The sequence below is a fragment of the Esox lucius genome, chromosome 2 (genome assembly GCF_011004845.1).
Source record: "Esox lucius isolate fEsoLuc1 chromosome 2, fEsoLuc1.pri, whole genome shotgun sequence".
NCBI lineage: Eukaryota > Metazoa > Chordata > Actinopteri > Esociformes > Esocidae > Esox > Esox lucius.
In genome coordinates, this window is record NC_047570.1 from 31,168,280 (window position 1) to 31,187,404 (window position 19,125).

A 19,125-nucleotide genomic window follows, 5' to 3' on the forward strand; every position below is an offset into this window, starting at 1 on the left:
TTACCACTTTTTACATTGTAAAGAATTATCAAAGCTGAATCACAACACCCAGACAATGCCAAGAAAAGGTTGTCCCTTGAAACTCAGTGCTTAACAAAAAACGATATTTGTAACAAATGCCACGGAGAGGCTAACAATCACTTTGAAGGAGCTGCAATGTTCAGTGGCTGGTAATGGAGTAATGGTGGACTAGTCAACCATATCAAAATCTTTGAAAAATACTGCCCTATATTGAAGGCTGGCAAGAAAGAAGCAGTTACTGAAAATCTCAGCCAATCCTAGTATAAACTTGAAATCTATATTGGGTCTGTGGATAAACGTGAGAGTTTGTTAGGTATAAACAGCCACATAGTGGTTATAACCTGTTGCGAGTTGCATAAGGGGCCATATATCTGTCAACCTTTATCAAATTCACTGAGAATCCATTGCAAGGTTTGAATAAACAATTATCCAGGCCTCAGCCTCATACTACTTGTCAGGCATAAATAAATTAAACTAGTTATTGAGTTGGCGTGGTGTGGTGTTTGGGGTTTGTGGATAGCTTTTGACAATTTAATTAGAGATTCAGTCCAAGACAGACATTGTGTACTATAGTAAAATTTAAATAAAAAACTTTATCAAAATTAAATTAATCACATTAACTGAATTGCCAATTTGGGTCAAACCAATGATATATATAGACTAATGTTCAAACATTTGGGGTCACTTAGAAATGTCCTTGTTTTTGAAAGAAGCTAATTTTTTGTCCATTCAAATAACATCAAATTGATCATAAATGCAGTGTCGACATTGTTAATGTTGTAAATGACCATTGTAGCTGGGAAAAACAGATTTTCAATAGAATATCTACAACCCCTTTTCCAAAGAAAGTTGGGATGCTGTGTAAAATGCAAATAAAAACAGAATGCAATGATGTGCAAATCATTTAATTCTTATATTTAATTGAAGACAACATATCAAATGTTTAACCAGAGAAATGTTATTGTTTTTGGGGGAAAAAATGCCCATTTTGAATTTGATGGCAGCAGTACATTAAAAAAGTTGGGACAGGATGTTCATTACTGTGTTGCATCTCCTCTTTTAACAACAGCAAAGGAGACCAATTGCTGTAGTTTTGAATGTGAAACATTTTCCAATTCTTGCTTGATATAGGATTTTCAGCTGCTTAACAGTTTGGGGTCTCCTTTGTAGTATATTTAGTTTCATAATGTGCCAAATATTTTCAAGAGGTCTGGACTGCAGGCAGGCCAGTTTATTACTCAGACTTTAACTATGGAGCCATGTAGTTGTAATATGTGCAGAATGTGGTTAGGCATTGTCCTGCTGAAATAAGCAAGGCCTTCCCTGAAAAAGATGTTGTCTGGATGGCAGAATATGTTGCTCCAAAACCGGTATATATTGTTCAGCATTAATGGTGCAAATCACCCATGCCATGTGCACTAATGCACCCCCATACCATCACAGATGTTGGCTTTTGTACTGCGCATTGATAACAAGCCAGACGGTCCCTTTTCCTTTCTAGCCTGAAGGATGCAGCGTCCATGATTCACAAAAATAATGTTGATTTGTCAGGCCACAGGACAGTTTTCTACTTCACCTCGGTCCATCTTAAATGAGCTTGGGCGCAGATAATGCGGCTATGTTTCTGGATCTTGTTTATATCTGGTTTCCTCTTTGGATGGTAGAGTTTTAACTTGGATTGGATGGTAGTTTTTAACTCCCTCCTCATCTTTCCTCCTGAAAGGGATGCGCTTTTTATACCCAGTCATGTCACTGACCAGTTGCCAATTAACCTAATTAGTTGTGAGATTTTCCACCAGGTTGTTTGTTTTGTATTACACAACTTTCCTGTCTTTTGTTGTCTCATATCCCAGCTTCTTTGAAACGTGCCGCTGATGCACCAAATACTAGAACGACAGTTTTTTTGCTCCTTTAATCAGCACAACAGCTTTCAGCAGTGCTAAACATAATAAAAGGCATTTCTAAAGATCAATTAGCCTTTTAAAATTATAAACTTGGATTAGCAAATGAATAATGGTTGCTGATAATGGGCCGCTGTACACCTATATAGATATTCCACTGAAAATCAGCAACAATAGTCATTTACAACATTAACAATGTCTACACTGTATTTCTGATCAATTTGGCTTTATTTTAATGGACAAATAAATAGCTTTTCTTTTAAAACAGGACATTTCTCATTGACCCAAAACTTTTGAACTGTGTTGTATTTTTATTTGTTTAGGAATACTAATCACAATCCTTACTGACTACACAAAACGGTTTGAGATAGTGAATGATGAAATCCTCTTACTTGTACTTTTTGAGGTGAAATCACTCCAGGCAAAGCAGAACTTTCTGCTACCCAGACCCAAATTAGTGCAAGGATGACAGGTTCTGCTGAAAAGGGGAGAGAGCACAATCTTTGCCTTTTAAAAAGAATACATCTCTGGTGATCTACACTGCAGTGAAATTGGTATCCTTATTTGTAAAGCAATTTGACTATTTTTCCTTTCAGGCAGATTTTTTAAGGGTTTTTCTTTGTGCTATCCCTCCCATCTGTTAATGACAGGGCTCTATCTGCTTAGAAGTATTTTATTTTGCGTGGAGCTGGGTTTATATATGTGTGTGTGTGTGTGTGTTTGAGAGAGAGCATGTGTGCCTGTGTGAGTGTGTGTGTGTGTGTGTGTGTGTGTGCCAGGTCAGAGAGAGACGGATGCGTTGATTATGGGGCTGATGTTGTCTGTAGAGTGACATCTCGTCTCCTAATGAAATAATAGCATACTGGCAGAGTGCAGGGGGTTTCACATAGCTGACTTCAATTACTGACAAGATTTGTTCTCCCTCCATTCAGACTCTCTTTGCCTTCATTTTCGTAGAATTTCTGCAGACAAGCATTCATTGGAAAAATAAATAAAAGGATGCCCACAAATGGACAGAAAACGACATACCTAGTTTTAATTTAACATCCTTTTGCCATTTAAAATCCACACAAAATAATATTGTTTTCTTTTAACTAACCTTAATGCTGGTGTACAAACAGTTCATTGGCGTCATGAGAAGGCAGCACAACCTAAACCTGAAGGCTTCTCTGCTGGTGAAAATGTAGACCTAGAAACATGCAGGCAGAGAGACGCTAGACTGAGATATTTCCCTTTACAATTCATGTCAGTTACTTTTAACAGAATGCAACACAGACAACAAACAAATGCATTTTTCACGAATTTCCCGTATACATTTTTAAAAGCAATTCTGAATAGAGTTACGTTTCTTTGCTTTTCTTACTTTGGCTTCTTTGTTTTTTGTTTGACATTTTACATTTTAATGTAAAAAAAAATCTGATTCTCAGCATCGCACTGTTACCGTACATTTGCTCACTCTCTCTGTTTTTCCAGGCTCCGCCATCAAACGTGTTCCTATGTTGAAAGTACAAAGAAGTCCTCACCATGTTATTCTTATTTTCATTGTGCTTCCATTTTAGTCCCCTGCAGAATAAGAACTATTTCCCTTGACCTGCTGTGGACTTGGGAGGATAACAGTGTTAAGAGGCAGTCCGCAGTTCAAACAATTACAACTCGGTCGGGCCACCACTGATTTCAGTTGAGGAATGGAGCTGATGAGTTGTGACTCTTCATAACGTAACAGGCAGAGCTATGAATACACGGACACACCACCCATCATATAAATATGATAGTTTCAACCGTGTTACTAGGCTTTACAGTATTTGTTCACAAACACTGGAATATAGCAAGCGCATATTTCCAGGTACCACAGAGTTAGAAAGTTTAACTCAGCTCACGAGGCATCCATAAGTTATGTTATTTAGAAATCAACTGGCCTTTATTATACATTTCGAAGCCTAAAAATGGATATAGCAACTGCAGATTGCCCCTTTAAAGTTGGACCTGAATGAAAGCGGTTTGTGATCTCTAGTGTAATGCTCGGATCCACTGGGCCGCTGCTCTACAGCTAGCTCGCACATTCCACCATTTCTTCTGACCTCGTGGCTCGGATGTGCCCCCCAAGGAAAACAGCTACTGTGTGACTAAAGCCCTTTCTCTCTGTGCCTCCCCTTCCTCCCCACCCCTTTTCTTTCTCGGTTTCAATACTTCATCTCTCCTAATTCCCTCATAACTTTCTCTTTCTCCCTCCCTCACTCTCTCCCTTCCTCCCTCCCCCTCTGTCCTCCATTTTCTCCCTCTTTCCATCCCTGCATGCCCTTCCCCTGTTCTCATTCCGTTCCTCCCTGCCCGCTCTCTCTCCCTCTGTCTTCCTTCTCGCTCTCAGGGTGGAGCCCACGCCGTATGACACCCCAAAGCCGGCCGGGCACACGCGGTTTGTGTGCGTGTCAGACACGCACTCGCGTACCGATGGGATCCAGATGCCCTATGGGGACGTGTTGCTGCACACAGGAGACTTCACCGAGCTAGGCCTTCCCTCCGAGGTCAAGAAGTTCAACGACTGGCTAGGTAAAGTAAACACCCTCCTGATATGGGACAGGGCACTCATCACGCCCGCGCAGAGAAGCTCGCAGTACCCGCATTCGTAATAGGATGTGGGCATTTCAAAATGTCCGCACTCTTCATTGGTACACACACACACACACAATCATATTTATTCATACATAGTTGTGACCTTTCAAGGACATGACATTAGCTACGCCACTTCCTCCGAGGTTAAAAAAAAAAACTGCCTAACAGCTCGCATTGCAAATCCTTGTTTGGCAGGTTCTTTTTTCTTCGTCTTAATTGAAACGCAGTCCTTGTAACATTCGGTTCTCATATAAACAGGACATATCATTCAGGCTCACATACACACGTATGGTCCCCTGACAGGATCTCCCCACACGATCCCCGAACATGATCTCCCAACAGCTCCCTCATTCCCCACCCGCCGCTGTGGTAACAATGAGGGTCATAAAGCAGGAGACGCCACAGGGCCCGTGGGCAGTGCCAGTCTGTCTTTTTAATGTGCTGCCAGGGCCCTAATCCACACACACACACACACACACATACTGTACATGCAACCACAAAGTCAAACAGACATCATGAGCTATCAGACCTCATGCTGTGGCACTGTCACAAGTGTGTGTGTTTGTGTGTGTGTGTTGGGCAGTCATTATACTCCAGTATCATGTCAGATGACATATAGCCTGCTGAGGAGAGAGTGGTCAGCATTCTGTATAGGTTCCTATCTGTCAGAACAGACAGACAGCAAATATGTGTGTGTGTATGTGTGTCTGTTTGCATGTGATGTTTTTGTCTTTGTGCGCCTGAGAGCTTTTTGAGTTTGGGCGTGCGTTTGGGCGTGCGTTTGAGCGTGTTTAAGTGTGTGTGTCTGTTTTCAGTCGTAACCGGATTACAGTAGAAATAAGGAACCTTGGAATTTGATGGTACATCACCAATACACCACGGCTAAGAGCTATATCCATGCTTAAGTAACCAAGACCCAGAGAGGATGGGGATCAGAGAGAACAGGAAACTGACGCATCGAGAGGAAACAACAAGAATCGAGAAATAACTGGGATTTTGGGGAAGCCTCAGAGTCTGAAGTAGCAGGACACAGCGCCATATCAATGCCAATGTTGCCTCTTGGTCACTGCTGTGAACGGATGAATCATGAAATTCAGCAGCAGACAGCAGTTTACTGAACATAGTTAGAGTCTGTTCTGAGCTACATTCTGTATACCTATTTGGCTTGTCGTCTCAAACCAAGGACAGTAATGCTTTTTGCTTTTTGATACTTCTCTTTAGATTCAATTTATTTTTTTGACAGGGAGAGTGAAAGAGAGAATTACCAGAGATGATCAAGACAAAGGAATGATAAATGGAAGAAAGAGAGACAGAGAAAGAGACAGGGAGAGGAAAATGTTCTTTGTGCCGTAGTTTATATACTGTAGAATTAATGAAATGGTTCTTCTGTGTCTTCCGATGGCTAGTAATTGTGTGAATGTAAAGAGTTGCGTACCTCTCCAAGGCCAGCCTTGGAGGAAGGGAAAAGGGTATAGAAAAACAGTGAGAGGTGGGTACAGACAAGCGCTAGCTACATTTCTGAGAGAAAATTGCATAGATTTAAACCATCGCTAAACACAGTGTATTTCCGTTCTTCCATCATTCTCTCTTCAGTGGTACTGCTGGTTAACTGCATCGCTCCCTTTTCACCCTTTTTTGTATTTGTTCATTTTTCCTTCTCTTTGCACTTGTTTTTCATTGCCCCTCACAGTTTATGCATTCATAAAAAAAACAAAAAATACATTCTAGCCATAATAATACATGGGATTATGTTGTGCTTTTCAAGGACCCCAAGTCTGTTCTTCCCCTCTCTGGAGAGGACTCTGTTTTTCTCTCCAAAGCCGCACCATTGATTGCTGTTAGGCTGATAGAGCAGATCATTGGAGATCAATGAGGGGGAATAAGCTTTCACTGACCCAGCCTGGTCAGTGAAAGCTTATTCAGTCTCCTGTAAGCCCCGCAAACTGCCATTCTCTGGTTAACTGCCCTTGAAGGACCCAGCTGTCCGTCTGTCTCTCTCTCTCCGTGTGTCTGTCTGTGTGTCAAGCGTGTCTGCATTAGCATACAGATACAGAATACATTAAATATTTGGAGGTTTCGCTAATATTTACACATGAAAGTTAAACAGGGTTGCTTATATTTGCTTTTGAAGTCACAATGACATTTTATTTGCAGATTTTTCAGTTTGTGATTAGCCTAAACTACTTTTAAAGACGCGTAACTCCCGAGATTCTTCCCCACAGACAGGCACCCATGTTTGAATTAATAAAAGTTAATACATAAATGTTGACTGCAACAAACATAAATGGAAAGTACATTGTCGTTTAAGTCACTGCAATCTGTTCTTGCATATAAAATATCTTCACTCCGAAATGTGCGTAAATTAAAATGTAAATGATTACTGTACTTCCCTGAACTCAAAAGCTTTTGTTAGTACTCAGTTCTTCACTCGCCACAAAAACATCTTTGGAACAGTGTTGGTGGTAGTATGACGCTAATAGTTATATTTGTGGAGATGGATTGATACTTATTTATCTGCCTGGGTCGTCAATCAGCTGTAACCTATGACTAATTGTGACTGTTGATCCTGTGTTGTTGGCCAGGCTCTAAGGAGATGTACACATTCTAATTAAACTTCTCTGAAAACCAGATGTTTGGTAATGGGAATGTTTTTTGTCCTATACCCTCTCAGGAGAACCTGTTCAACGACGCAGACAGAACAATAGATTAGCCTGTGTACACCGCAATGCAGCCCACCCCATGCCTGGAAATAACGGGTCCGCTACTTATGGTTATGTTCAATTCTTCCTGATTATTAAGCTTTGCAGTTAATTGTGGCATGTGTGTTTGGAATATTTTTCTTTTGTTTGTTTCTTTTCTTTTTTGTTGCTGGTGTTGTGGATCCATCATCAGTTTTTTCCCAACCCAGCAATTGAACTGATATTTCTAAAATGTTTAGATTTTTAGGTAGTGACATTGATACAAAATTTGGACTGAATTTGTAATATGCCTGAGCTGGTTTATTTTATGGATTTATTTAATCTATAGATTTACGCATATAGCTAATCATCTCACAGCTTTTGGCGTTCTTTTTAAATTAAGTTTTGGTAGTGACCAGCATGACTGGTAGTCTGTTCCATTTAATACCACCAGTATATAAAAAAGGTGATCTTACCTGATTATTCATTATTTAAAATGGGCAGTATCAGATCAGTGTCTCGCTCTGGTGTTGTGTCGGTTAACATCTTTAATAAAAGTTCTATATAGAACAAAATACTTGAAAAGTTTTGAATAAGTATCTTGGGGCTGTGTCAGTAGTAATTCCATGGATGAGACCTAGTTGAATTACTATCCCCATTTCCTCTACACAGCCAGCCTGGCTGAATAAAATGCTTGACCTTCAGATGAGTACAATGGGGATTTGAAGTACAACTCACACCACCTTGTTTTGGCAGGTTTTTAGCTAATTTTGTAGATGTTAAGGGACGCTGGCGTGTCATGATTTGCATACCTAATCAGTTACACTGCTAGATCACCTGCGAGATTATTTGGGGCATCACTGTCAAGATATTTTGAGCACCTTCCTGGGTCTTTAATAAGTAACTATCAAATTGTGTCTTTCATATATGTTTCTGACTAGGCTTGTTCCTCATGGTTCTGTGTCCAGTGAAATAATCTTTGTCTGTTCATTTGTTAGATTTTTGAAAGGCAGTGTTGTGTGATTTTAGTGCCCTCAAATATTTCCTGGATCAACCCAGGTTAACTTTTTCAATGGAGCCACTCTATACAGGATGCTTGAGAAACAGGTGATAAAACAGACCCAAGACTTCGGCTACAGCCAGGTCCAAATGAACTTCACTCAAGTGGTCAATAAATGCATGTTTGTTATAATTCAGATATCTAAGATTTATTGTGTTGTGTCGGTACAATGTCTAGGCTTTAAAAACAGTGGTTCATATATATACATATATATCGTTAATTTGAACGCATATTTCACGTTCAGCTGTAGCTTATAAGCTTCCAGCAGGCTAAACTTATTCGTAGATATCTCGATAGCGCACCAAGCTTATTTCATGAGCGTAGCGTGATTCGCGAAGAAATCCGTGGCGCAAATAGCGCATCCTCTAGTCAAAGCCCCTACTTCATGTTGTTCATTTCCAAACATTTGCTTATAAGAGCTATTAATAAAGCTCTCATTCGATCTCGAAATACCTATCACTTGGCCTACTGCTGGCTTCTTAAAAAAAGACTGTGGCATTGGCGATAACGTTTTTAAAGAAAATGCAATAGCCTAATGATAGACATGTAGGTTAATTAAATTAGTGCACAACCTTTGGTTATTATTGAGTCTAGACATGCATGTTTCTGTAGGCAACTTTTTGAATAGGCAAATGTCCAATCAACTCTGCACCAATAGCAAATGTTTTTCCATCCCTTATATGTTTTTTTTTGTTTTGTTTTTTAAACGGTTGGCTTACTTTCGGTTTTGTAGGCTGTAGGCTAGATGACTCAACAAAGAAAGTATAAAAGGGAATACAATGAAGATGGAAAAGATTAGTATTCCAATAGAAAGAAACAATGGCTGCTTGACCAGTCTAGTAAATAGGAAAAAATTGCATATCGAATTACCATATCAGGTTGATAGATTAAATGGTATTTTGTCTATTGGATTTAAGATTAGCAGATAATGCCGCCACGCGTTCGCAGTTAGTTTGATAATTAATGAGTAGTCGGAGACTACAATATTTTTTAAAGGATACCTGGGCCTATTTATTTAGGGCCAAAAGGGAATAACGACGAATATCTACCATTTGTCTAATTTCATAAATCGTTTAATGTAATTGGTAGACTGTCTATGTACACACCTCGATTGTGGTACATAATGTGATGAGTGTCAGTAGGGGTTTTTCAAGTTTATCCATTCGAACTTCTCTTCCAAAGAAGGCTGGTGGGCTTCCTAACCATACCCCACCTGCGCGCTCCTATCCAGCTGCTGCTAGAGCATCAAAGATAGTTGGAAAGCGGTTGTAATGTCGACAGTTGTAATGTAAACACAAAAAAAGGTGTATAACCATTTCTACTGCTATTTTATGATGTATTTCTACATAAAATTACATTTTCAACAACAAAAATGTTTAATTAATATATTAAAAGGCTTTTGGCAGTTGTATTATTTTTGTGGAGGTCTTCATCCAGCCTTAGCCTCAACACGCCAGTCAGTTTTCACATGATATGAATTTTATCTCCTCAACCTTAATGACTATAATCTCTGGTAATGACTGAGTAGTTTTGGATTTCAATTTCAGTCACTGATGATAGTGTCCAGCCATGTCTTAGTGTGTGTAGTTAGTTCAATCACATAAATTTTTGTCATCAATAAAACATTCACCCGTAATACCTCAAAGGCAGTCAGAGATCTTCACTCTCAGTGTCCTCTCTCTTCTTGGAGTCATATGTAGCAAATAGCCCCTGAGATCACTTCACCAACCAAACCCCCTGAGGTGTGTAGCAGATCACCCCTGGGATCACCTCTTTATATGTAGAGATCACGTCTACATGAGAAGCCAATCGCTGGTGAGATCCGCTCTTTACAACAAACATTGATTTGATTGAAACTCTGGCGGTTCTCCAACAAAGAGTCCAAAATGTTTTTCCGGGCCGACACAGCAACGCCCCTCTACCTGGCACCTGTCGGCGTTGACGGGCTGCCCGACGACTTGACCCGAGAAGCCGCAAGCTTCCCGAGGCTCAGCTTTGCCCCCGCCTTGCCTCCATCGGCCGTTCTATCCAGACATGGGCTTGCTGGTGTGGGTTGACTATGTCCAGTGTCCCCTCTGGTCCTGGCAGAGACACATATTGATATCTTACAAGAGGCAGGCTCTCCCGTGTGTTCCAGTGTCTAGTTGCATCTCTTCGTTTCCCCTTGGTTACCGCACACCAAGTGCCCACCAGAAGCGGCAGAAATGCAGCGAAATGTCTTTGAAGAGAACGTGCCACCCAACAGTTGCCACAGCCATTCTGCTGCATTGTACAGTAACCCACAGCTTAATTATTGACTTCACCGTGCTTCAAGAGTTTAATTAAAGTGTGCTTTATCATCATTATCTGCCAATCACTGCTCTTCGTCATAAGGCTTGAAATTCAATACTTGAATACATAGGGGCCTTATGCATGTTGATTGTCCAGGGTTTAGACAAGAAGGTAGTATTTCAACAATCATGTCAACCCCTATTATTTCTCACTGAGTCCATTTAACGTGTTATTGTAAAACTTGAACTGCAGTCATTTAGGTTTGCTAAAGGGGGTTGTACTCACCCAACGACTACACTTCTTCATGTGTAAGTCTTAGTCACATTTTATTTTCAGTTTGACGTTAGTGAGTATTAGATTTTTTGGTCAGTGAAAAAAAAAATCTAAATTAAATATATTTCGAGCCCACGTTGTAACAACAAAATGTGACAGAACCCAGGGGGTTTATGGTATACAACATCACTCTTTTCTCTCTGTCTTTCTCTCTCTCTCTCTCTCTCTCGCTCTCTCTCTCTCCATCTCTCTCTCTGTCTGTAGCTAATAAAGGAAGGTAAATGGATCTGGGAGGCAGTTAGAGGCAGTGGGACTCAGAGATGGAACAGACTTACAGGGTTAGATGGGAATTTATGATCCAGAGACGCTACTAGAGCTAATTTAGAAGAGAGAGAATGAAACCGCCCCAGACCCAGAGTCTTTCATTTTCAGCTTTAGGTCACACAGGCACAAACACACACACACAGACACACACTATTTGACATCCTCCTACACAGAAATAGTTACACTTAAGATTACTGTTTATTTATTTATCATCACTAACACAACATACACACACACACACACACATTGCAGATGAAAATACAGAAAAGTTCCCAATTGTGTTTGACAGATTAAATGGCTGAATTATCGTGGACTTCTCTGTAGTACTGCAGTTGCATTTTCACAAGTTTCTGACCTGAATACTGAATACTATAATTGAAAGCAGAAGACAAATCCATATACATAGTAATTGATCATACATAGTCCATAGATATAATCCCCTCATTCTATTAAATAACCCCCTTGATCCATTAAATAGTCCACCCATTCTATTAGCTTTCTGACTCTTAACATCAAGCATATTGATATATACTGTGCAGCAACAGAAAAAAGGAAGTGAAAAGTCATGGAAAAATAGGATGAAAAGAGAGGAAAAGAGGCGAATAAGCGAATCTCCGTGGGCGGACTGTCATCTATCAGTCATCACGGTCATACCATATACCCTGCCGCAGACTGCGAGGAGAAGGGCGATGGAGAAAAGAGTGAGGGATGGAGTGAAGAACAGAACAAGAGGAAAGCAGGAGGGAGTTGGGGGAGTCAAAAGCCAGGGTTGAGTACTCAATCTGTGGGAATAAAGGAGTGCGTTACCTGTCCAATGGGAGAGGGCAGCGGGACAAAGCACAGAGGAGACTAGAAACGGCGACGCAGAAATTGAAAGATGAGGTGGCGGAGACACTAATGGATGTTCTTCCCTATTTAGGTTCGCTTCAGGGTTTACAGCTCTGAAGGCCTCACATATAAGCACCAATAGACGGTGGCCTGTGAGGGTCAAGCAGAGCCTTCACCTCTGTATTGTACACATAGCCCTTTGGATTGGCTGAATGTGGCTTTTCAAAACCTGTACTTTTCTCCAATTTGATGCTGTTTTCTTGAACGCTGTGAATGGAGACATTGTTGACATGGTGAGGTTGGAACTGCGTCGGAGATGGTATGGCCGAGTTAGCCCTCTTACAGACAGGCACGCGCACTTTCACTCAAAAACACACAAACACCCTCACACATAAACATACACGCACACACACATACATAATTGACACACTCACCCACAAAAACACACACGCTCACACGCAGAAATATACAGGAAAACACACTTACTGTCACGCACATTGTATTTGGACAAAACCAGAGACCATTACTCAAGTGGCATCGTGTCAACTGTCTGTGGTGTTGCTGACCAAACCCTCTGGCACCTTTGTTTCCGCAGCGCCTCTCACCTTTTCAGCGCCCTCTGCATTTCATCTCTCCCTGTAAATCTCTCGCTCTCTTTTGCTATTTCAAATTTTCTCTCTCTCTGACCCTGCGTATTCTTTGCTATTCCTATCCAGGTGGTCTACCGTATGAGTTCAAGGTGGTGATAGCGGGGAACCACGAGCTGACGTTCGATAAGGACTTTATGGCTGAGCTGGTCAAGCAGGATTACTACCGCTTTCCCTCAGTGTCCAAACTGAAGCCAGAGGACTTCGATGATGTCCAGGACCTCCTCACCAACTGTGTGTACCTCCAGGACTCTGACGTCACAGTCAAGGGCTTCCGGATCTACGGGACCCCATGGTAATGAGACGAGGGATCACTGTTGACTTTTTCAGGGCTTGGAACTTCAATCTTTAACGTTGTCATCAAATCCCCACCAGCTAAACCTGTGTGTGTGTGTGGGTGTGGGTGTGTGTGTGTGTTGAAGGCATGCATGCTACGGACTCCTCCAATTCATTTCTGATTGTGGAGTGCAAGCCTCAGTAATGACGTGTCCGTTTCAGAACACACGTACACAGAGGGAGGTTTTACAGCCCTTCAGCCTCCCATGTCCCCTGTCTCAGAGTGTGGTCTGACAACACACACAGTGCCGATCCCAACACACACACACACACCACACACTTTACGCAAAGAATCCCAGCTTAAATAACACCTGTGTTTTAACATGGAGGTGAAGTGATACGTGTGGTACTGGGACACTATCAATAGACCTCTCAGGTGGTGTTTGTGTGTGTGTGTTGGAGATGTGTGTGTGTGTTAGAGATGTGTTTGAGTTGGAGATGTGTGTGAGTTGGAGATGTGTTTGTGTTGGAAATGTGTGTTTTATGGTTGTGTGTGTGTGTGTGTGTGTATGTGTGGGCGTGTTGGCGATGTGTTTGTGTTGGCAATGTGTGTTTTATGGGTATGTGTGTTTGTTTGTGTTGGGGACACTTGTGTTTTGAGGATGTGTGTTGGAGGTGTTTGTGTAGGTTTGTGTGGGTTGAGGATGTGTGTGTGTTGAGGATGTGTGTATGTGGAGTGGATGTGTGTGTGTGTTGAGGATGTGTGTATGTGGAGTGGATGTGTGTGTGTGTTGGTTATGTATGTGTGTTGAGGATGTGTGTTGGTTATGTGTGTGTGGAGTGGATGTGTGTTTGTTGGGGATGTGTGTGTGGAGTGGATGTGTGTGTGTTGGTTATGTGTGTGTGGAGTGGTTTTGTGTGTGGGGGGGGTTATGTGTGTGTGTGTTGGGGATGTGTGTGTGTTGGTTATGTGTGTGTGTGTGTGTGTGTAAACATGGATGCGTGTGCGTGTGTGTGTGTGTGTCCATGTTTACAGCTGTGTCTTTTAATAGCAGTGTGATGTTGTTCTTGCTTCCTGTGGCCTGGTGTTTCCCTCTTGGTTCACTGTAGTGAGTTTCTCACAGGTTCTCTTTAAATAGGTAACCAGGTCATCTCCATCCTGTGGTGGGCTATAATTAGCTGTTTAGCAGCTAGGTCAGGGAAGTGGTGGGGGGCAGAGGGTTGACCATACAGAATTCCACAGACATCACAGACATCACAGACACTACAGCAGACCAGGAAACACATAGGGGGGAGACCCAAGGGCTGGGATTTCTGCCTCTGTGTCTCTCTTTTTTTCTTTCTCTCTCTCTCCCACTCTGCTTTTTATTTCTCTCGTGTGCTCTGGCTCTTACAATATTTGCTCTTTCTTTTTTTTCCTCTCATCTAAAATTTGAAGGGCTTTATTGGCATAGGAAACATTTGTATGGATTGCACAAAGCAAGTAATTTTTTTTTTACGGTTTTAAATGAAGGATCAAGGCATTTAGAATGTTATATTGTGGGATATGTACGGTGATTTAAAAACAGTTACAAGTGAGAATGACAAGGGAAAATATATAATGACAATGTTGTGTGCTGTATTTGGTGCCCCCTGCTAATGGCAACAGGGGTCACGTATATTGCTGCTGTGATTACACATCCACTCACTGACTCTTTTTTCCCCTCTCTCTCTTTCTCTCTCTCTCTCTCTCTCTCTGTCTTTCCTTATGTCTCCGTTTTGAGAGGCAGCCTGTTCCCTCTCTGGTGAGTGTTTACTGAGAGACCTGCTAAGTGTCTGTTGTGACAGCTTGGGGTCTGGTGAGAGGCCGAGGGGACAGCTTGTCACCCCCCCTCACGCCGGTGTCCGTGTGGCCTGAGGTCTGGCGTGCAGTGTGTCTGTCCAGGGTGAGGTCTCACTTAGCCCCACGCTGACCCCTCCACAGCTACACTCTGACACCTGGGTGGTCTGGCTAGGTGGTCAGCTATGAGCATAGCACCGCTAAGAGTCTGGCTTATAATGGCACCCTTTTATTCTTCATTTATGTTTGGGGTAAGGTTAAGTTTAGGGAATGGGCTAGTGGTTAAAATCTTTTAGAAATACAATATGGCTCTGGCCTGACTGTCACAGTATTCCCCAACCTAAAGAGAATTTGTAGCCCAGCATGGAGTAACGCTGCAACAACATCCCATTTCTCTTGGTTTACTCCCTGGTACTTCTATTAATACTACTAATGGTTGTAGTACTGCTACTGTTATTAATACTACTACTGGTTGTAGTACTGCTACTGTTATTAATACTACTACTGGTTGTAGTACTGCTACTGTTATTCATATTACTACTGGTTGTAGTACTGCTACAGTTATTAATACTGCTACTGGTTGTCATACTGCCACTATTATTAATACTACCACTAATTTTAATGATGCTACTCAAAATGGTATTGCTGCTACTACAACTAATTCAACTACCATTTCTACTAGCGTTACTAATGGAGAGCATAAATGTTTTTCAAACCACTAAGGCTGAATCTGAAACCAAACAGAAGTGGCAAACGGCTGATTTGTTTGACAGTGACGACCAAAGACTGCAGGCGTCCTTGCCAAAGTGTGCAGTAAGACAGTCAATTTCCCAAATGCCATTTACAAACCCTCCAAACATGGACACCCTGGCAATGAAACGGACATCTCATAATTCCTACACACACACACACACACACACACACACACACATACACACACACACACACACCCGCAGGGATCCGGTGACCACGCGCAGACCCGTCACCCCAGATGGGTTCTGGTAATGTTTTGGGGTACTAAAGGTTTTGCTTGACAACGGCCAATCTGGACTCAGTGTTGTAAGATCACTCTTCCTTAGACAAAGAGCAGGTCATTTCCATTGCAGTTTTTCCACTGAAATGTTTTGCTCACTGTTTTTCTGAGACCTATTGATTTTTCCGTCTTCCATATTCATGAGGTTGAGTTTATTTGTCTTTGGTAAATGGCATCTAGAGAAGTGTCAGATGTGAAGTGTGGTTAAGACGCTTTTGACCTCAGGGACACGCTGCTCTGGAAAGGTGTACATTGATCTTAATGCAAAATACACACACACGCTACACAAACACAAGCTACACCCATAACCACAAATGAATGTGCACATTGATGTCAATGCAAGACACACACACACACACGTGTGTTATACTCATACACACACGCGTGCGTGAAGCTGGGGCCCCGGGTGCAGACTACTGATAGGTGGAATCTGACTGGTCCTCCGAGCTCTGATAAGCTGCGCTGACAGATTCATGCCAGAGATGGAGCGCGACACTGCCCGTTAACACACACAACCTTTAAAATAAATTGTGTGTGTGTGTGTGTGCTTGTGTGGGTCAGCTTGCTCAGAGGATTACTCCATTGTGTGTGTATGGCCTTGACCACAAAGGAATTCCCTGGTCTCGGGGTGAACCTCCTCCCATTGTTGTCTCATCTCCATGTTCTGCTTTTTATAGGGGTTCACCTCAGTGTTCTCCTCTCTCTAGTCCACAGAGGTTCACCCTCATGTTCTCTTCTCTCTACTCTACAGGAGTTCACCTCCATGTTCTCCTCTCTCTACAGGGATTAACCTCCATGATCTCCTCCTACTACACTTCAGGAGTACCCCTTGGTCCCCAGGGAGTAGTTAACCCTTAGGTTAAAGACTGTTCTTTAGGTCCAGTTAACTCATGACTGGCAATCAAGGCCTGTTTGTATTTGTAATAGTTGCTTGGTGGCATTTAGTGAGGGAACATTCTGGAAGGTGTCACTGAGGAGGCTGTGGTTGACTTAGCTCTTCGTTTCCTACTATAGGGAAAACTGCAGGTCTCATATGCAGCTTTTTTTTATTCATTCCTTTGTAAATGTTCCTATGGAAAGGTCAGCCTCAGAATGTGCCTACATATGATATGTGTCCTTGCCCCTGGTTTAATACAATACTGTAAAGAAGTGTGTTATGACCAGGTTTTCTGTGGATGCTTGATGCACTTGGGTTTGGTTTCTTGCGCTCCCTTTCTCCCTGGGAGTTCTCAGCTTTCCCATCAGCATTCCCAACAGCATTCCCGACTACCTCTCCTTCTCTGTCAGGAAGTGGCCTTTTGTTGGGGAACATCCTGGTTGTGAAAACCAGACCCCTCACACACACACACACACACACACACACGCCTCACCTCTCCGTCTTTCTCTGGAGCTTTCAGGAAAACTCTCTTATTCAGCAAGCTGATGTGGAGGTACTATAGCAGGGATTCATGGGTATGTTAGGGTATGTATTGAGGGTAGAGGGCAGTGGGTGTGTTCTAGAGAGGTCTCTGGGTATGAGGTAGAGGGCAGTGGGTTTGTTCTATAGATGTCTCTGGGTTCAGGGTAGAGGGCAGTGGGTGTGTTCTATAGATGTCTCTGGGTTCAGGGTAGAGGGCAGTGGGTGTGTTCTAGAGATGTCTCTGGGTATGAGGTAGAGGGCAGTGGGTGTGTTCTAGAGATGGCTCTGGGTATGAGGTAGAGGGCAGTGGGTTTGTTCTAGAGACGTCTCTGGGTTCGGGGTAGAGGGCAGTGGGTGTGTTCTAGAGATGTCTCTGGGTATGAGGTAGAGGGCAGTGGGTGTGTTCTATAGATGTCTCTGGGTTCAGGGTAGAGGGCAGTGGGTGTGTTCTATAGATCTCTCTGGGTTCAGGCTAGAGGGCAGTGGGTGTGTTCTAGAGATGTCTCTGGGTTCAGGCTAGAGGGCAGTGGGTGTGTTCTATAGATGTCTCTGGGTTCGTAGTAGAGGGCAGTGGGTGTGTTCTATAGATGTCTTTGTGTTCGTAGTAGAGGGCAGTGGGTGTGTTCTAGAGACGTCTCTGGGTTCAGGGTAGAGGGCAGTGGGTGTGTTCTATAGATGTCTCTGGGTTCAGGCTAGAGGGCAGTGGGTGTGTTCTAGAGATGTCTCTGGGTTCAGGGTAGAGGGCAGTGGGTGTGTTCTATAGATGTCTCTGGGTTCAGGGTAGAGGGCAGTGGGTGTGTTCTAGAGACGTCTCTGGGTTCAGGGTAGAGGGCAGTGGGTGTGTTCTATAGATGTCTCTGGGTTCAGGCTAGAGGGCAGTGGGTGTGTTCTAGAGATGTCTCTGGGTTCAGGCTAGAGGGCAGTGGGTGTGTTCTATAGATGTCTCTGGGTTCGGGGTAGAGGGCAGTGGGTGTGTTCCAGTGACATTTCTGGGTTTGCTGTGAGGCAAAGATTTTATAGAGTGAAATGATTGCATAGTTGGTTGATGCTGAAATTTTTATAGGTATAGTTGGTGAAGGCTTCAACAACATCTTTTATACAGTGACATGTATAGTTGGATGGCGCTGCAGGCTGCGTGTTTGTGATTGGAGGTTCATGCCATTGAGAACCTGTGTGTGTCAGTGTTGGCTAAATAGCCCCCAAGTCACTTCTTCTAGGCGCCAGCCTCTTCCAGTTTGTCCTGGCTGCCTGCCCTGAACACACACATACACACACTAACACACTCCACCTCTCTTTTTCCCTTTCCAAAACTATGACAACATGCAGACGTCTAAACCCCACGGTCAATTTACGTGATCCATCACAAAAGCACAGACAAGGCAACAGACCGTTGTGAGACCCAGTAGATTTTTTGGCCTTGTCTCTTATTCCCTTCCCCACTCTAAGCCCCCCCCCCCCCCCCCCCCCATCCCTGTACAGTACATCCTGAGGTCTGGGTATCCTGGGCAGTGGTCAGGTTACTCTTTCAGGGGGATTTGGCCTGCCGCAGCACACACACTGGTTGAAGGCTGGGAAGAGGGGGGGCCGCGGGGAGGGGAGGGTATTCCAGGGAGGTGGGGGGGGTCAGAGGGCTGTGAGTGGGGTGGGGGAGGGGGGTTTGGTGGAATGTGTTTCCCAGACTGTGTCAGCAGAGTGAATGAGGGGGTTAAGTGATGGATTTGTCATTGCGCCCTCGCTTTCTGCACCGTGACGGTTCACAGAACTACACAGACGGTGAACGACCCCCACCTCACACACACACACACACACACACACAGTACCGACTCAAAGACACATAACCATCATACACACATCAGAAATCTGTGCACACTCTCTCTCTCACGCACACACACACACACACCCACCCACCCACATACAGGTTCTCTTCCTAGCCCATGCTGTAGACCTCCTCTCCCTCCTCTGTCTCCTCTCCCCAGGGTCAGCCC

The 19,125-nt window shown here is 43.1% G+C and overlaps 1 protein-coding gene across 4 annotated transcripts in view; it reads left to right on the forward strand.

The window, feature by feature from the left end:
• mpped2a (metallophosphoesterase domain containing 2a) overlaps positions 1-19,125 on the forward strand; it is a 47,761-nt gene that overhangs the window by 12,069 nt on the left and 16,567 nt on the right. For 3 of the 4 annotated variants that reach the window (XM_029125619.2, XM_029125618.2, XM_029125621.2), the window contains 3 exons: positions 4,288-4,469; positions 12,683-12,908; positions 14,659-14,673. In XM_029125619.2, coding sequence (XP_028981452.1) covers positions 4,288-4,469; positions 12,683-12,908; positions 14,659-14,673 — 423 coding nt within the window. The remainder of the gene's footprint in view (positions 1-4,287; positions 4,470-12,682; positions 12,909-14,658; positions 14,674-19,125) is intronic. The other variant, XM_029125624.2, reaches the window with a different exon arrangement.